At 61.2% G+C, this 16,203-nt stretch overlaps 1 protein-coding gene across 4 annotated transcripts in view; it reads left to right on the plus strand.

The window, feature by feature from the left end:
- Positions 1-16,203, plus strand: part of LOC105471948 (RAB, member RAS oncogene family like 6) — a 33,106-nt gene that overhangs the window by 14,427 nt on the left and 2,476 nt on the right. For 2 of the 4 annotated variants that reach the window (XM_011724809.3, XM_011724807.3), the window contains 9 exons: positions 801-935; positions 3,786-3,833; positions 6,568-6,620; positions 7,471-7,562; positions 9,798-9,938; positions 10,338-10,446; positions 13,359-13,462; positions 14,933-15,249; positions 15,447-15,600. In XM_011724809.3, the coding sequence (XP_011723111.2) occupies positions 801-935; positions 3,786-3,833; positions 6,568-6,620; positions 7,471-7,562; positions 9,798-9,938; positions 10,338-10,446; positions 13,359-13,462; positions 14,933-15,249; positions 15,447-15,600 (1,153 nt within the window). The remainder of the gene's footprint in view (positions 1-800; positions 936-3,785; positions 3,834-6,567; positions 6,621-7,470; positions 7,563-9,797; positions 9,939-10,337; positions 10,447-13,358; positions 13,463-14,932; positions 15,250-15,446; positions 15,601-16,203) is intronic. The other 2 variants (XM_011724811.2, XM_011724808.3) reach the window with 1 other exon arrangement.

The raw sequence follows: 16,203 nt of genomic DNA on the forward strand, positions 1-16,203 counted from the left end.
CGGGGTCTGCCCAGGTCCGAGGGCAGCTGTCTCATTGCTGACTGCTGTGTCCACACAGCTTCTCGGTCCTTCTCCATCCTGTTCTTCCAACACCTCCGCAGGCTGTCTGTTCTTAGTCCAGTCGGGTGCCAGGTCCATCCCCCTGTCCACCCATTCTGAGCCACCTCCTGCCTTTGCTAACCTCGCACTCCCCTCCCAGCTGCCCTCCCTCCCCCGCCGTCACATTTTCCAAACAAGCTGGGCAGTGGTCTCTCCAACCCAGCCCCGGAGCAAGGAGGCCCAGGCCCGGGGCTACCCGGCACACACATGTTGTGCGTGAGCTGGGATGCAGGCCCCACGCTCTGCAGAATTGTGCATTGAAGACACCAGGGCTGCAGAAAACTTGGTTAGGAGCAATCCGCGGAAGCCTGGGTTGCTGTGGCGAGCTCCGCAGGCGGCGGCCCCTGACCCTGAGGGTCCCCAGGGGTCCCGGGGTGGGCTCTAGGGCAGAACCATGTCCTCCAAGTAGAAAGCCTGACCCGGGTTGTGGCCTCCAGCAGCCCAGGAGGACCCCTAGCTGCCCCTTGGGCCCCAGTCGCCATCGATGCTCTGTGGGCCACCAGGTGTCCTCCTGATGGGAGAGGTCACCATGGTTCCCACCCATGGTCTTCCTTCCCTGCCTGCGGGTCTCCTGAGTCTGACTCTGGCAAGAAAGATAAACAGGTGGCAGCAGAACCGGCTCTCTCTGTAATTGCTCTTAAATCTGCAACTTGGATTCGGTTCGTTTGATTGGCCTTTTCTTTTACTCTTCGTGCCCGCAGTGAAGATAGTGATCCGGGGAGACAGGAACACGGGCAAGACAGCGCTGTGGCACCGCCTGCAGGGCCGGCCGTTCGTGGAGGAGTACATCCCCACGCAGGAGATCCAGGTCACCAGCATCCACTGGAGCTACAAGAGTGAGTGTGGCGGGCGCCTCGGGGGTTCGGGCTCCAGGCCTCCACTTCCTTGGCCCTGGTTCTTGGGAGATGCGTTCCCCAGGGGGGGTCTCCCCAAAGAGTTCTTGTCTGTGAGGGACCCTGCTTGCGTGGGGGTCCCGGAGTGAACTCTGGGGGCTCTTTTGGGGTGGATCACCCTGCTGCCTGAGTGAGCTTCACGAAGCCCCGCTGAGCTGGGAGGCTCAGCTTGGGACAGCAGTGGCCGCAGGTGAGTGGGCACGCGGGCGCCTGGGGGACTGCAAGGAGGTGTCTTCTGAGGAGCACTCCCGGGCCTGTGCCCTCTTGGAGCACGTGGTGTTTTTTCTTGGGCCCAGCCCCACATCTGCGCCAGCACCAGAAACAGTAATAAGACCTTTGAGCCTTGCTCCTGCGGAAAGTTTGTGTCACTTAAAAGATTCAGTGAGGTGGGCTGGATGGTGGGGTAGACCCCTCCCCAGGGTCTCAGTTGGGTGCTGGTGCCTGGGTAGATGCAGGAAGTTGGGGGAGGTGATAGCTGTGGCTGCTCCAAGGCTCGTGCTGTGGGAGGCAGAGCAGCTGCCCTGTGTGTTCAGAATCCTGACAGTAAAAAGCCTTGGGGCTGTTTTTTTTGTTTGTTGGTCTGTTTTTTGTTTGTTTATTTTTGAGACAATCTCGCTCTGGTGCACAGGCTGCAGTGCAGCGGCAAGATCTCGGCTCACTGGAACTGGGTTCAAGCAATTCTCTGCCTCAGCCTCCTGAGTAGCTGGGATTACAGGCGTCCGCCACCACACCCGGCTAATTTTTTATATTTTTAGTAGAGACGGGTCTCACCATCTTGGCCAGGCTGGCCTTGAACTCTGACCATGTGATTCCCCCCGCCTTGGGTTCCCAAAGCGCTGGGATTACAGGCATGAGCCATTGTGCTTAGCCAGGGCTGTTTTAAACACCATTCCTTTTCACTGAAAAAAAAAATAAAACCTAGTGGGTTACTAGTGGGAGGCAAAGATGAGTTTCAGCTGCCACATGGTGACAGCTGACGCCTGGACTGCTGTGCAGAACAGCCGTGGAGTTGCTGGGCATCTGCTGCTCTCTAGGGCCTGGGAAGGTGGTGCTGGGCTGACAGGACACAGAGCCCACAGGGCCGGCACGCAGAAGCTCTGCCTGCCACCGCACTCTCTTCCTGGTTTGGGGTGAGGCTGATGGCAGCGTTTATGCCCCTCTGCTCAGGCGACGTGGATGTGGTTGGTGTGCAGATGCGGTTGGTGTGCAGGTGCCTGGCGGTGTGAGGGGCCTGGGTGTGCCTCTCCCCTCTGGTTCTCCCTTCCCCTTGGAATCCTTGGGTGGGCGGGAGGCTCCATCCATCGGCTCCCCCAGACCCCAACATGCCCCACAATAGGGCACAGTCGTGGGTGCTCAGGAGGAGCAGGCAGCACCAGCAGGCCCAGCCGTGATGGTGCAGCATGGGGCAGGCCTGGGGCCTGTCAGGTGGCTCCGAAGGGAGGGTCCGGCCTCTGCCCTCAAGTGGTTACTTACATCCCACTCCCTCAAAGTGAACCAGAGGCCAGTCACTGGATGCAGAAACAGGGTCAGGAGAAGGTGACACAGGTGGGCCCGTTTGTTCACACCCGTCAGCAGGAGCGCACCTGCTCTCATGGAGACTATGGGCAAAACAAAGACACCCACCCAGCTAGGAGGGTCACCTTCCAGTATGCTGAGGCCAGGAGGGGCCGTGCCCAGGATCAGGGCCCTGCAGGGAGGGACCCAGGTTTGGGGCCAGGGAGGGAGGGGGCCGTGCCCAGGATCAGGGCCCCGGAGGGAGGGAGCAGTGCTCAGGATCGGGGCCCAGGAGGGAGGGGGCCGTGCCCAGGATCAGGGCCGGGGAGAGAGGGGCCATGCCCAGGATCAGGGCCCGGGAGGGAGGGGGCCGTGCCCAGGATCGGGGCCGAGGAGTGAGGGGGTTGTGCCCAGGATTGGGACCGAGGAGTGAGGGGGTCGTGCTCAGGATCGGGGCCCAGGAGGGAGGGGGCCGTGCCAAGGATCAGGGCTGGGGAGAGAGGGGCCATGCCCAGGATCAGGGCCTGGGAGGGAGGGGGCCATGCCCAGGATCGGGGCCAGGGAGGGAGGGAGCCGTGCCCAGGATCGGGGCCGAGGAGTGAGGGGGTCTGAGGGGGTCATGCCCAGGATCGGGACCGAGGAGTGAGGGGGTCGTGCTCAGGATCGGGGCCAGGGAGGGAGGGGGCCGTGCCCAGGATCAGGGCCGGGGAGAGAGGGGCCATGCCCAGGATCGGGGCCGAGGAGTGAGGGGGTCGTGCCCAGGATCGGGACCGAGGAGTGAGGGGGTCGTGCCCAGGATTGGGGACGGAGGGGGCCGTGCCCAGGATCGGGGAGGGAGGGGGCCGTGCCCAGGATCGGGGCCCGGGAGGGAGGGGACCATGCTCAGGATCGGGGCCCGGGAGGGAGGGGCCATGCCCAGGATCGGGGCCGAGGAGGTAGGGAGCCGTGCCCAGGATCGGGGCCCGGGAGGGAGGGGCCGTGCCCAGGATCGGGGCCCGGGAGGGAGGGGCCGTGCCCAGGATCAGGGCTGAGGAGATAGGGAGCCATGCCCGGGACTGGGGCTGTGGAGGGAGATACTGTGCGTTCGGTTTGTCGCTGAAGCTGTGTCTGAGCGGAGGCCTGAAGGAGCCGCTCCCTGTGTGGTCATCTTGAGGGAGCACATCCTGGGTTTCTGGACACTCGGAAGTCCTGGTGGGAGCTGGTGCCTGCGGCGCACAGACAACCACACCAGCCTGACCGCTTTGTGCCACCCTGGGAACTTCATATTGGGCACTAATCTTAGGATTCTCCCTGTTTCAGCCACGGATGACATCGTGAAGGTTGAAGTCTGGGATGTGGTGGACAAAGGTGAGGCGTCTGTGTTCTGTGTCTGCTGCTCTCTGGGACTGTGTGCTCTGTGCAGAGAGGCTTCCTTTCTTTCCCCCGGTGCCCATGCATCACCCACTGTCCTCGTGGACGGTGCCCAGGGTCTTGCTGCTCTGCTCCCCTCCACATCCAGTGGTGACCCCGCGGCACAGCACAGCCCTCCTGTGGCGCCACATGCTTTGCTGCTTTAGTTAGCATCCCTCCCGCCTCTGAGTGACGGCATGCACGGCGGTGGCAGGTGCGGCCGGGGGTGTGCTTTGAGCCCCAAGGCCTGGGGTGCTATTTTGGGAGCCCTCCTGCACTGCCTGGCAGAGCGATCCAGCACCAGGTGGCCCCATGCCCACAGCCGAGGACCCAGCTCCTGCGCTCCGGAGACAGGCTGTCTAGGGGGATGTGTTCCCGCCAGGGATCCCCAGCCACACAGACCCGCGCTCTGGGGGCCGTGGGAGGGCTGCAGCAGCCCCCAGGGTGTCCTCGACATCGTTGGTCTCCTCCTCAGCCACAAGGTCACAAGTTCCTCTAAGTCCTCAGAGTGGAGCTCACGGCCCTCCCCGGAATCGTGGTCTGTGGGCATGTGTGGTGTGTGTGTGCAGGGCCCTCCCTGGGCCCGTGGTCTGTGGGCATGTGTGGTGTGTGCAGGGCTGGCCACATGCACGCCCCAGCCTTGCAGGCCTGGCTGTGGCCTCGTTACGAGGTTCTGCTGGAAAGGCGGCCGCGGTCTCTGTGATGGTATCTGTTTGGATGGCGCATGCTCTCCTTCCTCCACCTGTGTTTTGTTGGGGTGGGTTTGGCCATGGGGGGTCAGAGACGGGTTCTCATGCAGTTCCTGCAGGGGTGCTGGGCCCCTGCGGCTCCCACCATGCTGCACTGGACTCTGTGTGCCCCATGCTGACCTGGTGTTCCAGATGCTGTGTCTGCAGAGCTCTGCGTGGTCTCTGGCGTTAGAGGTGGCCACCCACTGCCCCGTCATTGTCCCCGTCCCCACTGTGAGGGGAAGCTATTAGATCTGCCTGTGGCCCCCAGGTGTCTCAGGCGGGGCTGCCCTGACTCGCATCCTGGGATGCTTCCCCCATCCGGGGCAGGGTCCCTTCCGGAGCTGCAGAGATTTCCTGTGCCTCCCTCCAGCTCTGGCTCCCTGGCTGTGGCCCCCTGGCTTTGCCCGTGTGTGGAGCGGGCACAGGCTTCCCGTAGACAGGGGTTCGTATCTGGGCACTGTGATGGGTGTGGTCTCCATGGCTTAGGATGGGACCCCCTCCTGGTGGCCTGTCGTGCCTGGAGCTGCCGTGGAGGCCTTTGGGTGCAGAGGCCGCCTGGCCCAGTGCTGGGCTTCCTCTGGGGTTGCATGTGTACCCTTGCATCACCTGTTAGCACCCACCGGGGAGTCTCACTCAGCCTAAACCAGGGCCCCTTGGGAGGGAAAGGTCCCCCCAGCTCCATGACGGGGCCTGGCATGCCTTCCACTGCCACCCTGACTCCGTGCCCACTGTGCAAGGTGTGAGCACCGCCCACAGCAGCCGGGGCGGCCAGTGGGGAGCGCAGTGGAGGGTGCTGAGGCCTCATGGTCACCTGGTGAGTTCTCGAGGGGAAGGGGAAGGTGAGGCCATCAGGCTCAGCGGGGGCTGCACGGGTCAGGCTGCCCGGAGGGAGGCTGAATGGAGGAGCCTCAAGGTGAGCCGACATCCCTCACCTCCACCTGGACAGCCAGGGCCCGGCTCCCCTCCAGCTCTGCCTGCTTTCCCCAGAGCAGATCCGACCGGCCTCAGTGGCTAGCCCAGGGGGGTGCTGGTTAGGCTGTGGGCATCCTTCCTGGGTACAGGCCCCAGACAGCCAGCAGTGCTGTGCTGAGCCCTTTGTGGCTGGACTAGGCAGGCTCCTCTGGGCTGGTTCTGTCTCCTGTACCTGTGAGGGAGGGGCTGACCCCCCTACCGGGTCACATCGTGGTAAGCAGTTCAGAAACAAACTGGAATAAAGTGGAGGTGGCGTTTTAAACACATGAGCCCCATCTGTTCTTAGGGGTTTTGTTTGTTGTCCCAGTCCGTGACTTCAAGACTGGGATCCCCAGAGTTCCCAGGATGGTCTGGAGCCCTTTCTCCTCAGGTCAGCATTGTGGAGATAGAGGGAGGGGCCATGGCCCCTCACTGGTCAGGAGAGCCATGGTGACCTTGATGGCAGAGGCTCAGGGGGACCCAGACCGTGGACACCACACAGCTGCCCTTCTGCCTCCCCAGGCCTCTTCAGGGCTGGGATCCCTGCCCTCCTCTCCTTTTCTCCCGTGTTGGTTGTTGCCTTGAGAATCTGTGCGCTCATCTCCCTACTTTCACCCCAGGGGGAGCCCCTCACTTTCCCACCATATCCCTTGTACTTCCTCCCGCCCTGGACTTGGGGGAGCTGGGGAGGGGGCCCTTCCTTCAGCAGCAAACCCTCCTGGTGCAGGGCTGTGGGCCATCCCACCGCAGCCTGTCCAGCAGCTGCTGAGCCCATGGGCCCCATCTAGCACCTTCTGTCCATGCCCAGCCCAGCCCTGCCCCCAAAGCCGACAGCAGGGCCTTGCCCAGGTCCCACTGCTCCAGAGTTCGTGGGTGCCCGCACTGCAGGCTGCTTGGGGTGGTGGAGCAGGGCACCTGCCAGAGCTGGGGGCTGAGTGGCCAAGGGGGACCCATGCTCCTCCTGTGGCCCAGGGATTCCACCTCGTAATTTTTGTTTGTTTTTAAATAAGGAAAATGCAAAAAGCGAGGCGACGGCTTAAAGATGGAGAACGACCCCCAGGAGGTGAGTGTCCGGTGCACAGCGGGTAGCAGTGGCTCAGTGCCCTGGGGTGCGTGAGCCGGTGCCCAACACTTCACACGCCTTTGAGCCCAAGCACCCCAGTTATGCTGTGGCCACGGGGGCCGCTGGGCTTCCCACCTGCTCCGCAAACCCCACACTGCCATGGCTGCATTTGGGGGTGGCTGGTGGCTGGCTCACCTGTACTAGACATTGTGTTGGACTGACCCCTACTGGCATTTGAGTGATCTGAGAAGTATTTAAGTGAATTCGCCAAACTTTTATCCCAGTCACAGTGGGCTCGGCCCTTCAAAGCACAGGACACATCTTGCAGTGGTGGCTGTGGGCGTGTTTCTCTCCCTGGAGCCACCTGGGGCCAACCCAACCTGAGCCTGACGCACCTGGGGCCTCGCACCCTCCGTGCAGTGCATCCCACTCCCTTTAGAGCATGGGGTGGAGTGACTCTGCCCACAGCACTGCAGCCAGCCCTGTTTGTGGGCACTGGAAGCTTCCGGAATGTACATCTAGCCGAGGGCGGCTGGTAGTCCGGCGCCTGCCTCTATTTTCAAGTGGTGGTTTGGTCATCCGTGAGGCCTGGGGCAGACACTGCTGTGATTAATGTGAGGTCCTGAGTAGGGGGCTTGTTCAGGGAGCTGCCAGCGAGGCTGGGGTTGACTGTCAGACCCTTTGGGGCAAACCTGTGTTTAGCTATCCCATCTCTTCAGCGTATCGTTTCCAAATGGAACTGGCCGTTATCTTTCCAGATTAGAAAACTATCCAGCCTTTTCCAGGACTGTGGGCCACATGGGTGGGGCCCATCCTGGGCCAGTCTCATTACTATTCCCTCCGTCCCCAGGCGGAGTCCGACATGGCCCTGGATGCCGAGTTCCTGGACGTGTACAAGAGCTGCAACGGCGTGGTCATGATGTTTGACATCACCAAGCAGTGGTAAGCGGGAGCTGGCGGGGCGGCCGCCGGTAACTGTCACCCCCTAGCCCCTTGGGCGCCCTCTCTGTGCAGCAGATAACGGTTAGAGTGGCATCATTCTGCAGGGCCAAGGGACTCTTGCTGGGCAGCTGTGGCGGCTCAGCCACGAGGGGCAGTGGCCTGGATGTCGGACTAGGCAACAGCTATGTCTGTGCATATGGGGCGGGATGGCGCGGCCGGCTGCGAAAGGTGTCTGGGGCAAGGCATGTACCTTCCATAGCCCCATTATTCTTCCTGAAAAACCATCTGGGATTTGGCAGAAGCAAGTGGCTGCTTGTGTTGAGGGCTCCCCGAGACCTCCGTCTTCCATGACCCAGGAGAACCCACGCCAAGATTCATTCTAGCAAGAAGATGACAGCAAAATCTGCTAAGGGCAGTGGCACTCAGGACTATCTCTGGGGGACTAGGCACAAGCGCCCAGAGGCCACTGTGTGGAGTCACGTGGGATCCACTCAGCTCCTCAGAAGTGCAGTGTCCCCCGGGACGCACTGGAGCCCCAGCGTGGGGGTGCTGCAGACACACACTTGGTGCAAGGCTCCTAGAAAAACGAGGGCCTTGTGGAGACCAGCCTCCTGGCGCGGGGCCCCTCCTACCCACAGCCAGTGCCTGGAGCACTAGGAGCAGCGCATTCGACGCGTCCAGGCATCTGCTCTTCCCAGCAGTGGGTCTGGCCTGGGGGCCTGGTCAGCAGCTTCTCCTACTTGGGAAGACCCCCACACCAGGGTTAAGCACACCGCCTGTCACGGGGCCGCACACTTAGCACGCATCAGCAGCCCAGGCCTGAGGGCGGCTTGCAGCGCCTGGCCGGCCATGCTCTGGGCCTCTGCCAACCTTTGCTAATGCTGGGAACCCTGCCTGCCCTCCCAGCCTGCAGCGCCACCGCCAAGGACTGACTGCAGGCACCCTTGGGAGAGCCCTTGGTGGGGGTGTGGCACACGGATGGCAGGAGAACTACGCACGGGGCTGGTGGACCCACCCGGGGCACGAGTCCAGCTCGGGTGCACACACGCCAGCCTCACCTGGGCGAGCAGTGGTGCTGCTCTCCCTCCAGCCTCTCCTGTCTAGGCCAGCCTGCTGTCCTGGTGGGTGGGAAGTGGTTTTTCCCAAGCGAAGCTGAGTGTGGACGCAGAGTGGCCTCCACGACACCTCCCACTGCTGCCGCGGGAACGGCCTGGAGGGAGCTGCATCCGCCTGGGCTGCCATGTGAGGAGCGGGCAGGAGGGACAGCGAGACTCCAGCCAGCCTGGGAAGACGTGGCAAAGGCACTCACCTGTGGGCCCAGAGACCCTGTTGGCAGCACCAGCCTGGGTGGGCGATGCCTGTGGTAGCAATGCTTTGGAGCCCCTGCTGCCCAACATGAAGGATGGAAAACACCACTGGCTCAGACAGCGGCTTCAAGCGCCACGCAGGCCCTTCACAGCTGCAAGGAGCAGGAGATACTAGAGGGCTGCCTGCTTAGGACCAGAGGTGCCCCTGGGCCGGCCTTGTTGAGGGACCGGTTTAAATGACTGTGCAAATGAAAGAAAACGGAGTTACAAACTTAGGATGCTGCGTTTTTCACCCACTTGTGTTGGCTTTCTCTCAGTCGGGAAGTTTTGTCACTTGAAGCGCTAGTTATTTCTTCACAAGCCTTTTGGAAAACTGTGCAGCTGAGAAACTGGCAGCTCCGCGCCAGGCAGATTCTGGAGACTTGCCATCCGTTCCCGGAGATGTCTGCTTAAGACAAGGCTCTCCAAACAGCCGCTTGACCGGCAGTAGCAGGGGCACCCCAGGGTGTCCTTGGCCTCCCCGGTGGGCAGGGAGCCTGGACGAGCAGCCACAGGGTCAATGCCGAGGGGCACAGAGGACAGTGTGGGATGAGGGTGGACGCAGGCAAAGCCAGAGGTGGTTTTGTAGGGATGTGGACGCGGGGCGCTCTGAGGGAAGGCAGGGACAGACAGGGGCATTCCAGTGTGGGGTGCGGTCAAGTATGTCCCTCAGGGAGAGGGATGGGCGGGGGCTGCAGGCTGGGGGGGGTGCGAAGGCCCTCGAGGCACTTCCTTCTCGCTCTGCACGCTCGAGGCCTGCTTCCGGTGGGTGGCATGTTGGAAATGAGAAGCAGCCACCGTCCTCGGGCCTGGGCACACAGTAGCTTCCCAGGGAGGGACAGGGCATCGCAGAGCTGAAACTAAGCCAGGTCCTCACCTGTTCCCTGAGGACCTTCAATTATATTCTCCGGGAGCTTCCGAAAGTGCCCACCCACGTGCCAGTGTGCGTGCTGGGGAACTACCGGGACATGGGCGAGCACCGAGTCATCCTGCCGGACGACGTGCGTGACTTCATCGACAACCTGGACAGGTGAGTGCAGTGGCCCTGCTCCCAAGGGACCCTGCCCGGTGCTCTGGTGCGTGGGGGAGGGTGCTGAGGCAGAGGCCGGGGGAGGGGTTAGCGTTAGCACGGGGGCCAGGGGATGTCAGGTCACGCCGCGGCGTGGGGCTCACTGAAGCCTGGGTCTCCCCAATGGCATTGCCAGGAACTGTGCTGGGAACTGTGTGCCGGGGTGAGGTGCTGGCACCGTGGGGGTCACCTGCAGAAGGGCACTCAGCTTAGCTGGTTAGCAGGGCTCAGCAGGGTCCTGTGGCCTCAGGAGCCTGCAGGAGGAGGGAGGGCAGTGCGGACCGGCAGCCGTGGGCCCAGGGGTGGTCCTTGGCACTGGGGCAAGGGTCTTTCTCTTGCATCTTTCTTCCTTTCTGAAAGCAGACCTCCAGGTTCCTCCTACTTCCGCTACGCTGAGTCTTCCATGAAGAACAGCTTTGGCCTAAAGTATCTTCATAAGTTCTTCAATATCCCATTTTTGCAGCTTCAGGTAAGCACTCACCGTGTGGGGTGGAGTGGATGCTGGTCTCTCACCTCTTTCCAGGCGTCTCCCTGGACAGGCCTCCCTCCTAATGCCTGAGAAAGCTGTGGGCCTGCTCAGAGGTTGGCTGCCTGCAAGGGCCCAACGTTCTACTGCGCCTGCCTGCTCTGGGTGGCAGAGGGTGCAGGGTCCTGAGGGCTAGACCCAGTTCCAGGAGCCCCTCCACCTCTGCGGAGACCCCTTGCTCAGTTTCCCCCAGTGTTTCTGGTTGCTTTTGTTTGTTGAGATAAGGTCTTGCTGTGTGACCCAGGCTGGAGTGCAGTGGCGCAATCATGGCTCACTGCAGCCTCAAACTCCTGGGCTCAGGCAATCCTCCCACCTCAGTCTCCCAAAGTGCTGGGATGTCAGGCGTGAGCCACCGAGGTACTCGCTCTTCACATCTCACATTTCCCTGGTGCTTGTGTCAAAACCAGGGAACCAACTTTGGTCTGTGGACTAAACTCAACTTCCCTTGTAGAAACAAGGGGCCAGGCCAGCTGTGGCTGCAAAGGAGCCCAGCAAACGACGAGGCTTGAACCTCCTCGCCCTGGGCTGCCCTGACTGGGTCTGGGGGACCTGGGGCCCAGCCGCAGCTGTAGCAGCCTTGGTCTTTCTCCAGAAGGATGTCAGCCTTGCCCAGGGAAGGGGCTGTGCTGTCCTCCTGGTGTCAGAAGAAGTGAGGACGCCTACAGGCTGGGACTGCTGCTGGGGACGTTTCGGTGGGAAGGAAGGCCGGCAGTCAGACTTGTGCCGTGCCGGCACTCCTGGGGAGGCCCGTCCTTCCTGCAGAGCCGTCCCCTCATCACTGGGTTGGTTACTCCTTGGAGAGCTCCCCACTGCTCGCTGCTCCATTCCCTGATGGTTTACCCTCCAAACGCTTCCAGAGCCTCCCAGGGAGAGCACGGGGCCCTGGACAGTCTTGAGCTGGAAGCGTAGGGCTGAGCTGTGTGTCACTCTCCTTTTGCTATGGATGTGCTCAAGCAGATCTAATGTCCTCACCCGTCTCAGCAGCGGGACCCCCATTTCCTCTTTGTCTTGCCCCTGGATGGCCTGGAAGCAAATTTCAGGCCTTTGTGTCACCTAAAAATATTTCAAACACATCTCTAAAAAATCCGTTCTGTTTTTTTTAACCTGACCATAGTACCTAATGTAATATCTCACATTAAAGTCACAGGTTTTTCTTGGAGATAAGCCACAATAACAAATTTAAAAACTAAAATTTCCAAAGATTTCAAAGAGTTCTTCAGATCATCAGGTATTTAGTCAGTATCCAGAGTAGGATCCAGAGTTCACACATTTGGTTAAAATCACATTTTGTTGTTGTTGTAGCCATTTTCGGCGACCTTACTGACTTTAATATCCTTTTTTTGGGGGGTGGGAGATGGAGTCTCAGTCTGTCACTTAGGCTGGAGTGCAGTGGTGCGACCTCACCTCACTGCAACCTCCGCCTCCTGGGTTCAAGCGATTCTTCTGCCTCAGCCTCCCAAGTAGCTGGGATTACAGGCACGTGCCACCACACCTGGTTAATTTTTGTATTTTTAGTAGAGATGGGGTTTCGCCATATTGGCCAGGATGGTCTCGATCTCTTGACCTCATGATCTGCCCGCCTTGGCCTCCCAAAGTGCTGGGATTACAGGTGTGAGCCACCGCGCCCGGCCTCACGTTTTTATTTATTTTAATTTTTTTATTTTTATTTTTATTTTTTTGAGACAGTCTCGCTCTGTCACCCAGGCTGGAGTGCAGTGGTGCGATCTCGGCTCACTGCAAGCTCCGCCTCCCGGGTTCCCGTCATTCTCCTGCCTCAGCCTCCCGAGTAGCTGTGACTACAGGCGCCTGCCACTGCACCTGGCTAGTTTTTTGTATTTTTAGTAGAAACGGGGTTTCACCGGGTTAGCCAGGATGGTCTCGATCTCCTGATCTCGTGATCCGCCTGTCTCGGCCTCCCAACGTGCTGGGATTGCCGGCGTGAGCCACCGCGCCCGGCCCACATTTTTATTTTAAAAACCCCTCCAGGCTGGGCATGGTGGCTCACGCCTATAATCTCAGCTCTTAGGGAGGTAGAGGTGGGAGGATAGCTTGAGCCCAGGAGTTCAAGATCTGCCTGGGCAATAAATATAGCAAGACCCTGTTCTAAAAAAAAAAAAAAATCTCTTCAACCTGAAAAAGCTGATTTAAAAAAAAAAAAAAGAGGCCAGGCAGGTAGCTGAGGCCTGTAATTTCAGCAGAGGCCACGGTGGGAGGATCGCTTGAGCTCAGGAATTCGAAACCAGTCTAGGCAACATAGCGAGACCCCATCTCTATTAAAAAAAGAGAGAAGGGGCCAGGCGCAGTGGCTCACCTGAGATCAGGGGTTCGTGAGGCTCTGGCGTTTGTATTTAATTTGAATCTAAAGTGAGCAGTGACATGGACCGGCCTCAGACCAGCCTGGGGCTCCAGGCCAGGAGGGCAGTGGTTTGCTCCAGAGCCAGCTGCCTGTGGGTGTGGGGACGGTGGCGATGCGTGGCCGGGGCTGTGTCCTGCCACCAGAGGTGTGCACGGCGGGGAGCAGAGAGGCTTTGTTTTCCAGGTGAAGGTGAGGCTTCTTCACTCTTGGAGGTGCGTGTGGGTGGGGTGCTTTGAGGTTTATGCCTGTGGCAGAGCTGTCCCCTAAGCCATGCTGGCAGCCTGTAGGTGTTGTGCCGGTCGCTGCAGAGGAATCATGTGGGCTTCTGTGGTTCCAGTGAGGCCCAGCCCAGAGCTCCATGAGTTACTGAGCACCCGTCCCTGCAGCATCTCCTGGTTTAGTCAGCAGGAGGCGTCCCCCATGCACTCAGCTGCTGTCGGGCTGGGGCAGTCGCAGCAGGAAGGGCCCCTGCTCAGGCCTGTGTGCTCCCCTTCTGCAGAGGGAGACGCTGCTGCGGCAGCTGGAGACAAACCAGCTGGACATGGACGCCACACTGGAGGAGCTGTCGGTGCAGCAGGAGACGGAGGACCAGAACTACGGCATGTATGTGGCTGCGTCCACCCGCGGGGTCAGTGTGGGGGCTGCAGGCGCGGCCGTGGTGCTGGGCCATGGGCTGCACCAAGGAGAGGAACCCATTTGGAGTGCCCTCCCGTTTGGGGTAAATTAGTTCTCTTGGGGCACAGGTGGAGGAGGGCTCAGGTTGGCACTGCCCTCAGCAGCCCCCTCAGTCACACCTGGCATAGACTCCTCGTGCAGGTCATGCCGTGCCTGCCGCTCTGAGCACCGCTGACCATGGCCAGGTGCTGATGCTGGTGGAGTCGTGCTGGGGCTGCCTGCCCGTCAGGGGCTTAGCTTCCCACGTTGATGCCAGTGTGGGGTGTGCTTTCTGGTCAGCTCCTTGACTTTGGGAAGCTCCCTGTGCTGAAGAGGCATACGGACCAGGACATGAAGGTCTCTGGTCCTTGATAGCAGAGGGCGGCTCAGAGCATCCTCCTGAGTGGGCCTGGGCAGCACGCGCAGCCCCGGGGGTTGCGGGCAGTGGGACAGCTGGCCATTCTCTGCCTCAGGCTCCTGCACAGCTGGGGGCTTGGTGCCTCCCCTGGTGCCTCCCCAGGCAGGGACCGCGGAATCAGCGACCCTCCTGAGGCCCCCCAGCAGGTCTCTGTTTCCAGAGGGAGAGCCCTGTGGGTCACCTCGGATCTGGCTGTTGGTTGAGACACAGCAAGAGACTGAGAGGGAAGGCAGTCTGATGCCTGGAGAGGGACCCATGGCTTCTGGCTCCCAGAATGGACCCCCCGGCATGGGCGCTTCTCTGTTGAACCAATCCTGGCATTTCCTGGGACTGAGAGTTGGGCCAGCTGGATGCTGCGATGGCCGCACGTGCTCCACCAAGCCCCAGCCCCTCCTCTTCCCAGAATCCCCCCTCACGGGAAGGTCCACTTGCTGCCGTCTGGCCACCTCTGCATGGAGCCCCCAAAGGCTGTGCCTCAGAACAGATCCGAAATGACTTTCCGGGGAGCTGAACACAGGCATGCTGGTGCCTGCTGTCCCCGCCCTTCGGGGCTGCTGCTCTTTTTTTCTGAGACAGGGTCGTGCTGTGTTGCCCAGGCCGGAGTGCAGTGGCGTGATCTCGGCTCACTGCAAGCTCCGCCTCCCAGGTTCACTCCATTCTCCTGCCTCAGCCTCCCGACTAGCTGAGGCTACAGGCGCCCACCACCATGCCCGGCTAATTTTTTTGTATTTTTAGTAGAGACGGGGTTTCACTGTGTTAGCCAGGACGGTCTTATTTCCTGACCTTGTGATCTGCCCGCCTGGGCCTCCCACAGTGCTCGGATGACAGGCGTGAGCCCCCGCCTGGCCAGCGCTGCTGCTCTTGGCAGTGGGTGGGGATGATGGCCCAGAACACGGCGGCTCTTCCCTGCCCTATCCGCAGCAGCAGAGAGCCCCCCGTCACCTGCGGGCCCCAGTGAGAGGCGGGGGAGCCAGGCTTCTCACCTGCCTTCTGCCTTCCAGCTTCCTGGAGATGATGGAGGCTCGCAGCCGCGGCCATGCATCCCCACTGGTGGCCAACGGGCAGAGCCCATCCTCGGGCTCCCAGTCACCGGTGGTGCCTCCAGGCGCTGTGTCCACGGGGAGCTCCAGCCCCAGCACACCCCAGCCCGCCCCACAGCTGCCCCTCAGTGCCGCCCCACCATCCTCTGTGCCCCCTGCACCACCCTCAGAGGCCCTGCCGCCACCTGCGTGCCCCTCAGCCCCCGCCCCGCGGCGCAGCATCATCTCGAGGCTGTTTGGGACGTCACCTGCCGCCGAGGCAGCCCCTCCACCTCCAGGTAGGCCCTGGAGCTGCCCCTCCCAAAGTGGTCCCGGTCCCTCACGCCCTCACAGGTGGGGCTCTGGGTCTCGGAGCGCTCCGTACTTCTTCCTGCTTGTCCCAGTCCCGTGGGCACGTCCCTGGTGGGCCTGGCTTGGGGTTGGGTGCAGTGAGGGTTCTGGTGCTGAGGAGAGGACCCGGCATCACTGTTTACAGAGCCAGTCCTGGCCGCCGAGGCCCCAGCAGCAGTGCAGAGTGTGGAGGACTTTGTTCCCGACGACCGCCTGGACCGCAGCTTCCTGGAAGATGCGACCCCCGCCAGGGACGAGAAGAAGGTGGGGGCCAAGGCTGCCCAGCAGGACAGCGACAGGTGAGGGGTGGGCCTGGACCTCCTCTCCCATTGCCCCCAGCCTCTAGGGCGCCCGAGCAGCAGGTGGGGTTGGCTTCCTGGGGGTGCAGAAGGGGTGCCCGGCTGGCTGGTCTCTGTTGACTGAGGACAGAGCAGATCTGTGGCTGGAGCAGATGAGGGAAGAGCTTAGACGGGGCTTCCAGACATCAGAAAGGCCTGGCCACCTGCTCTGCCCACACCCTGGAGAGGACAGGGGCACCTTGGAGTCTTCTGTGGGCAGATTCCACACGGAGGCCACTGGCAAGGCCACTCCAGGTGATACAGGAGGTTCAGGCCACCAGATGTTGTCTCCGCAGGGCCAGGGCCCGGGTGCTGCAGAGCTGGGGGCAGCTTCCTGCAGGTCCTAGAGCTGGAAGCTAGAGCTGCCTCCCCATCTGTCTGCCAGCCCCTCTCCCACCACTCTGCCAAGTTTCCCGGAACTCTGCCTGCAGCAAAGCCCTGTGTTTGGTCCCAGGTGTGGACTCCATTGGACATACTCCACCCCCGGTGGCCTCAGCACCTCAGCCTCACTCATTGCTGTGGGGCGGCAGCTTCCTCCAGAAATACACAAAGGATGGAAAGCCT

This window comes from Macaca nemestrina, chromosome 14 (assembly GCF_043159975.1).
Source record: "Macaca nemestrina isolate mMacNem1 chromosome 14, mMacNem.hap1, whole genome shotgun sequence".
Classification (NCBI taxonomy): domain Eukaryota; kingdom Metazoa; phylum Chordata; class Mammalia; order Primates; family Cercopithecidae; genus Macaca; species Macaca nemestrina.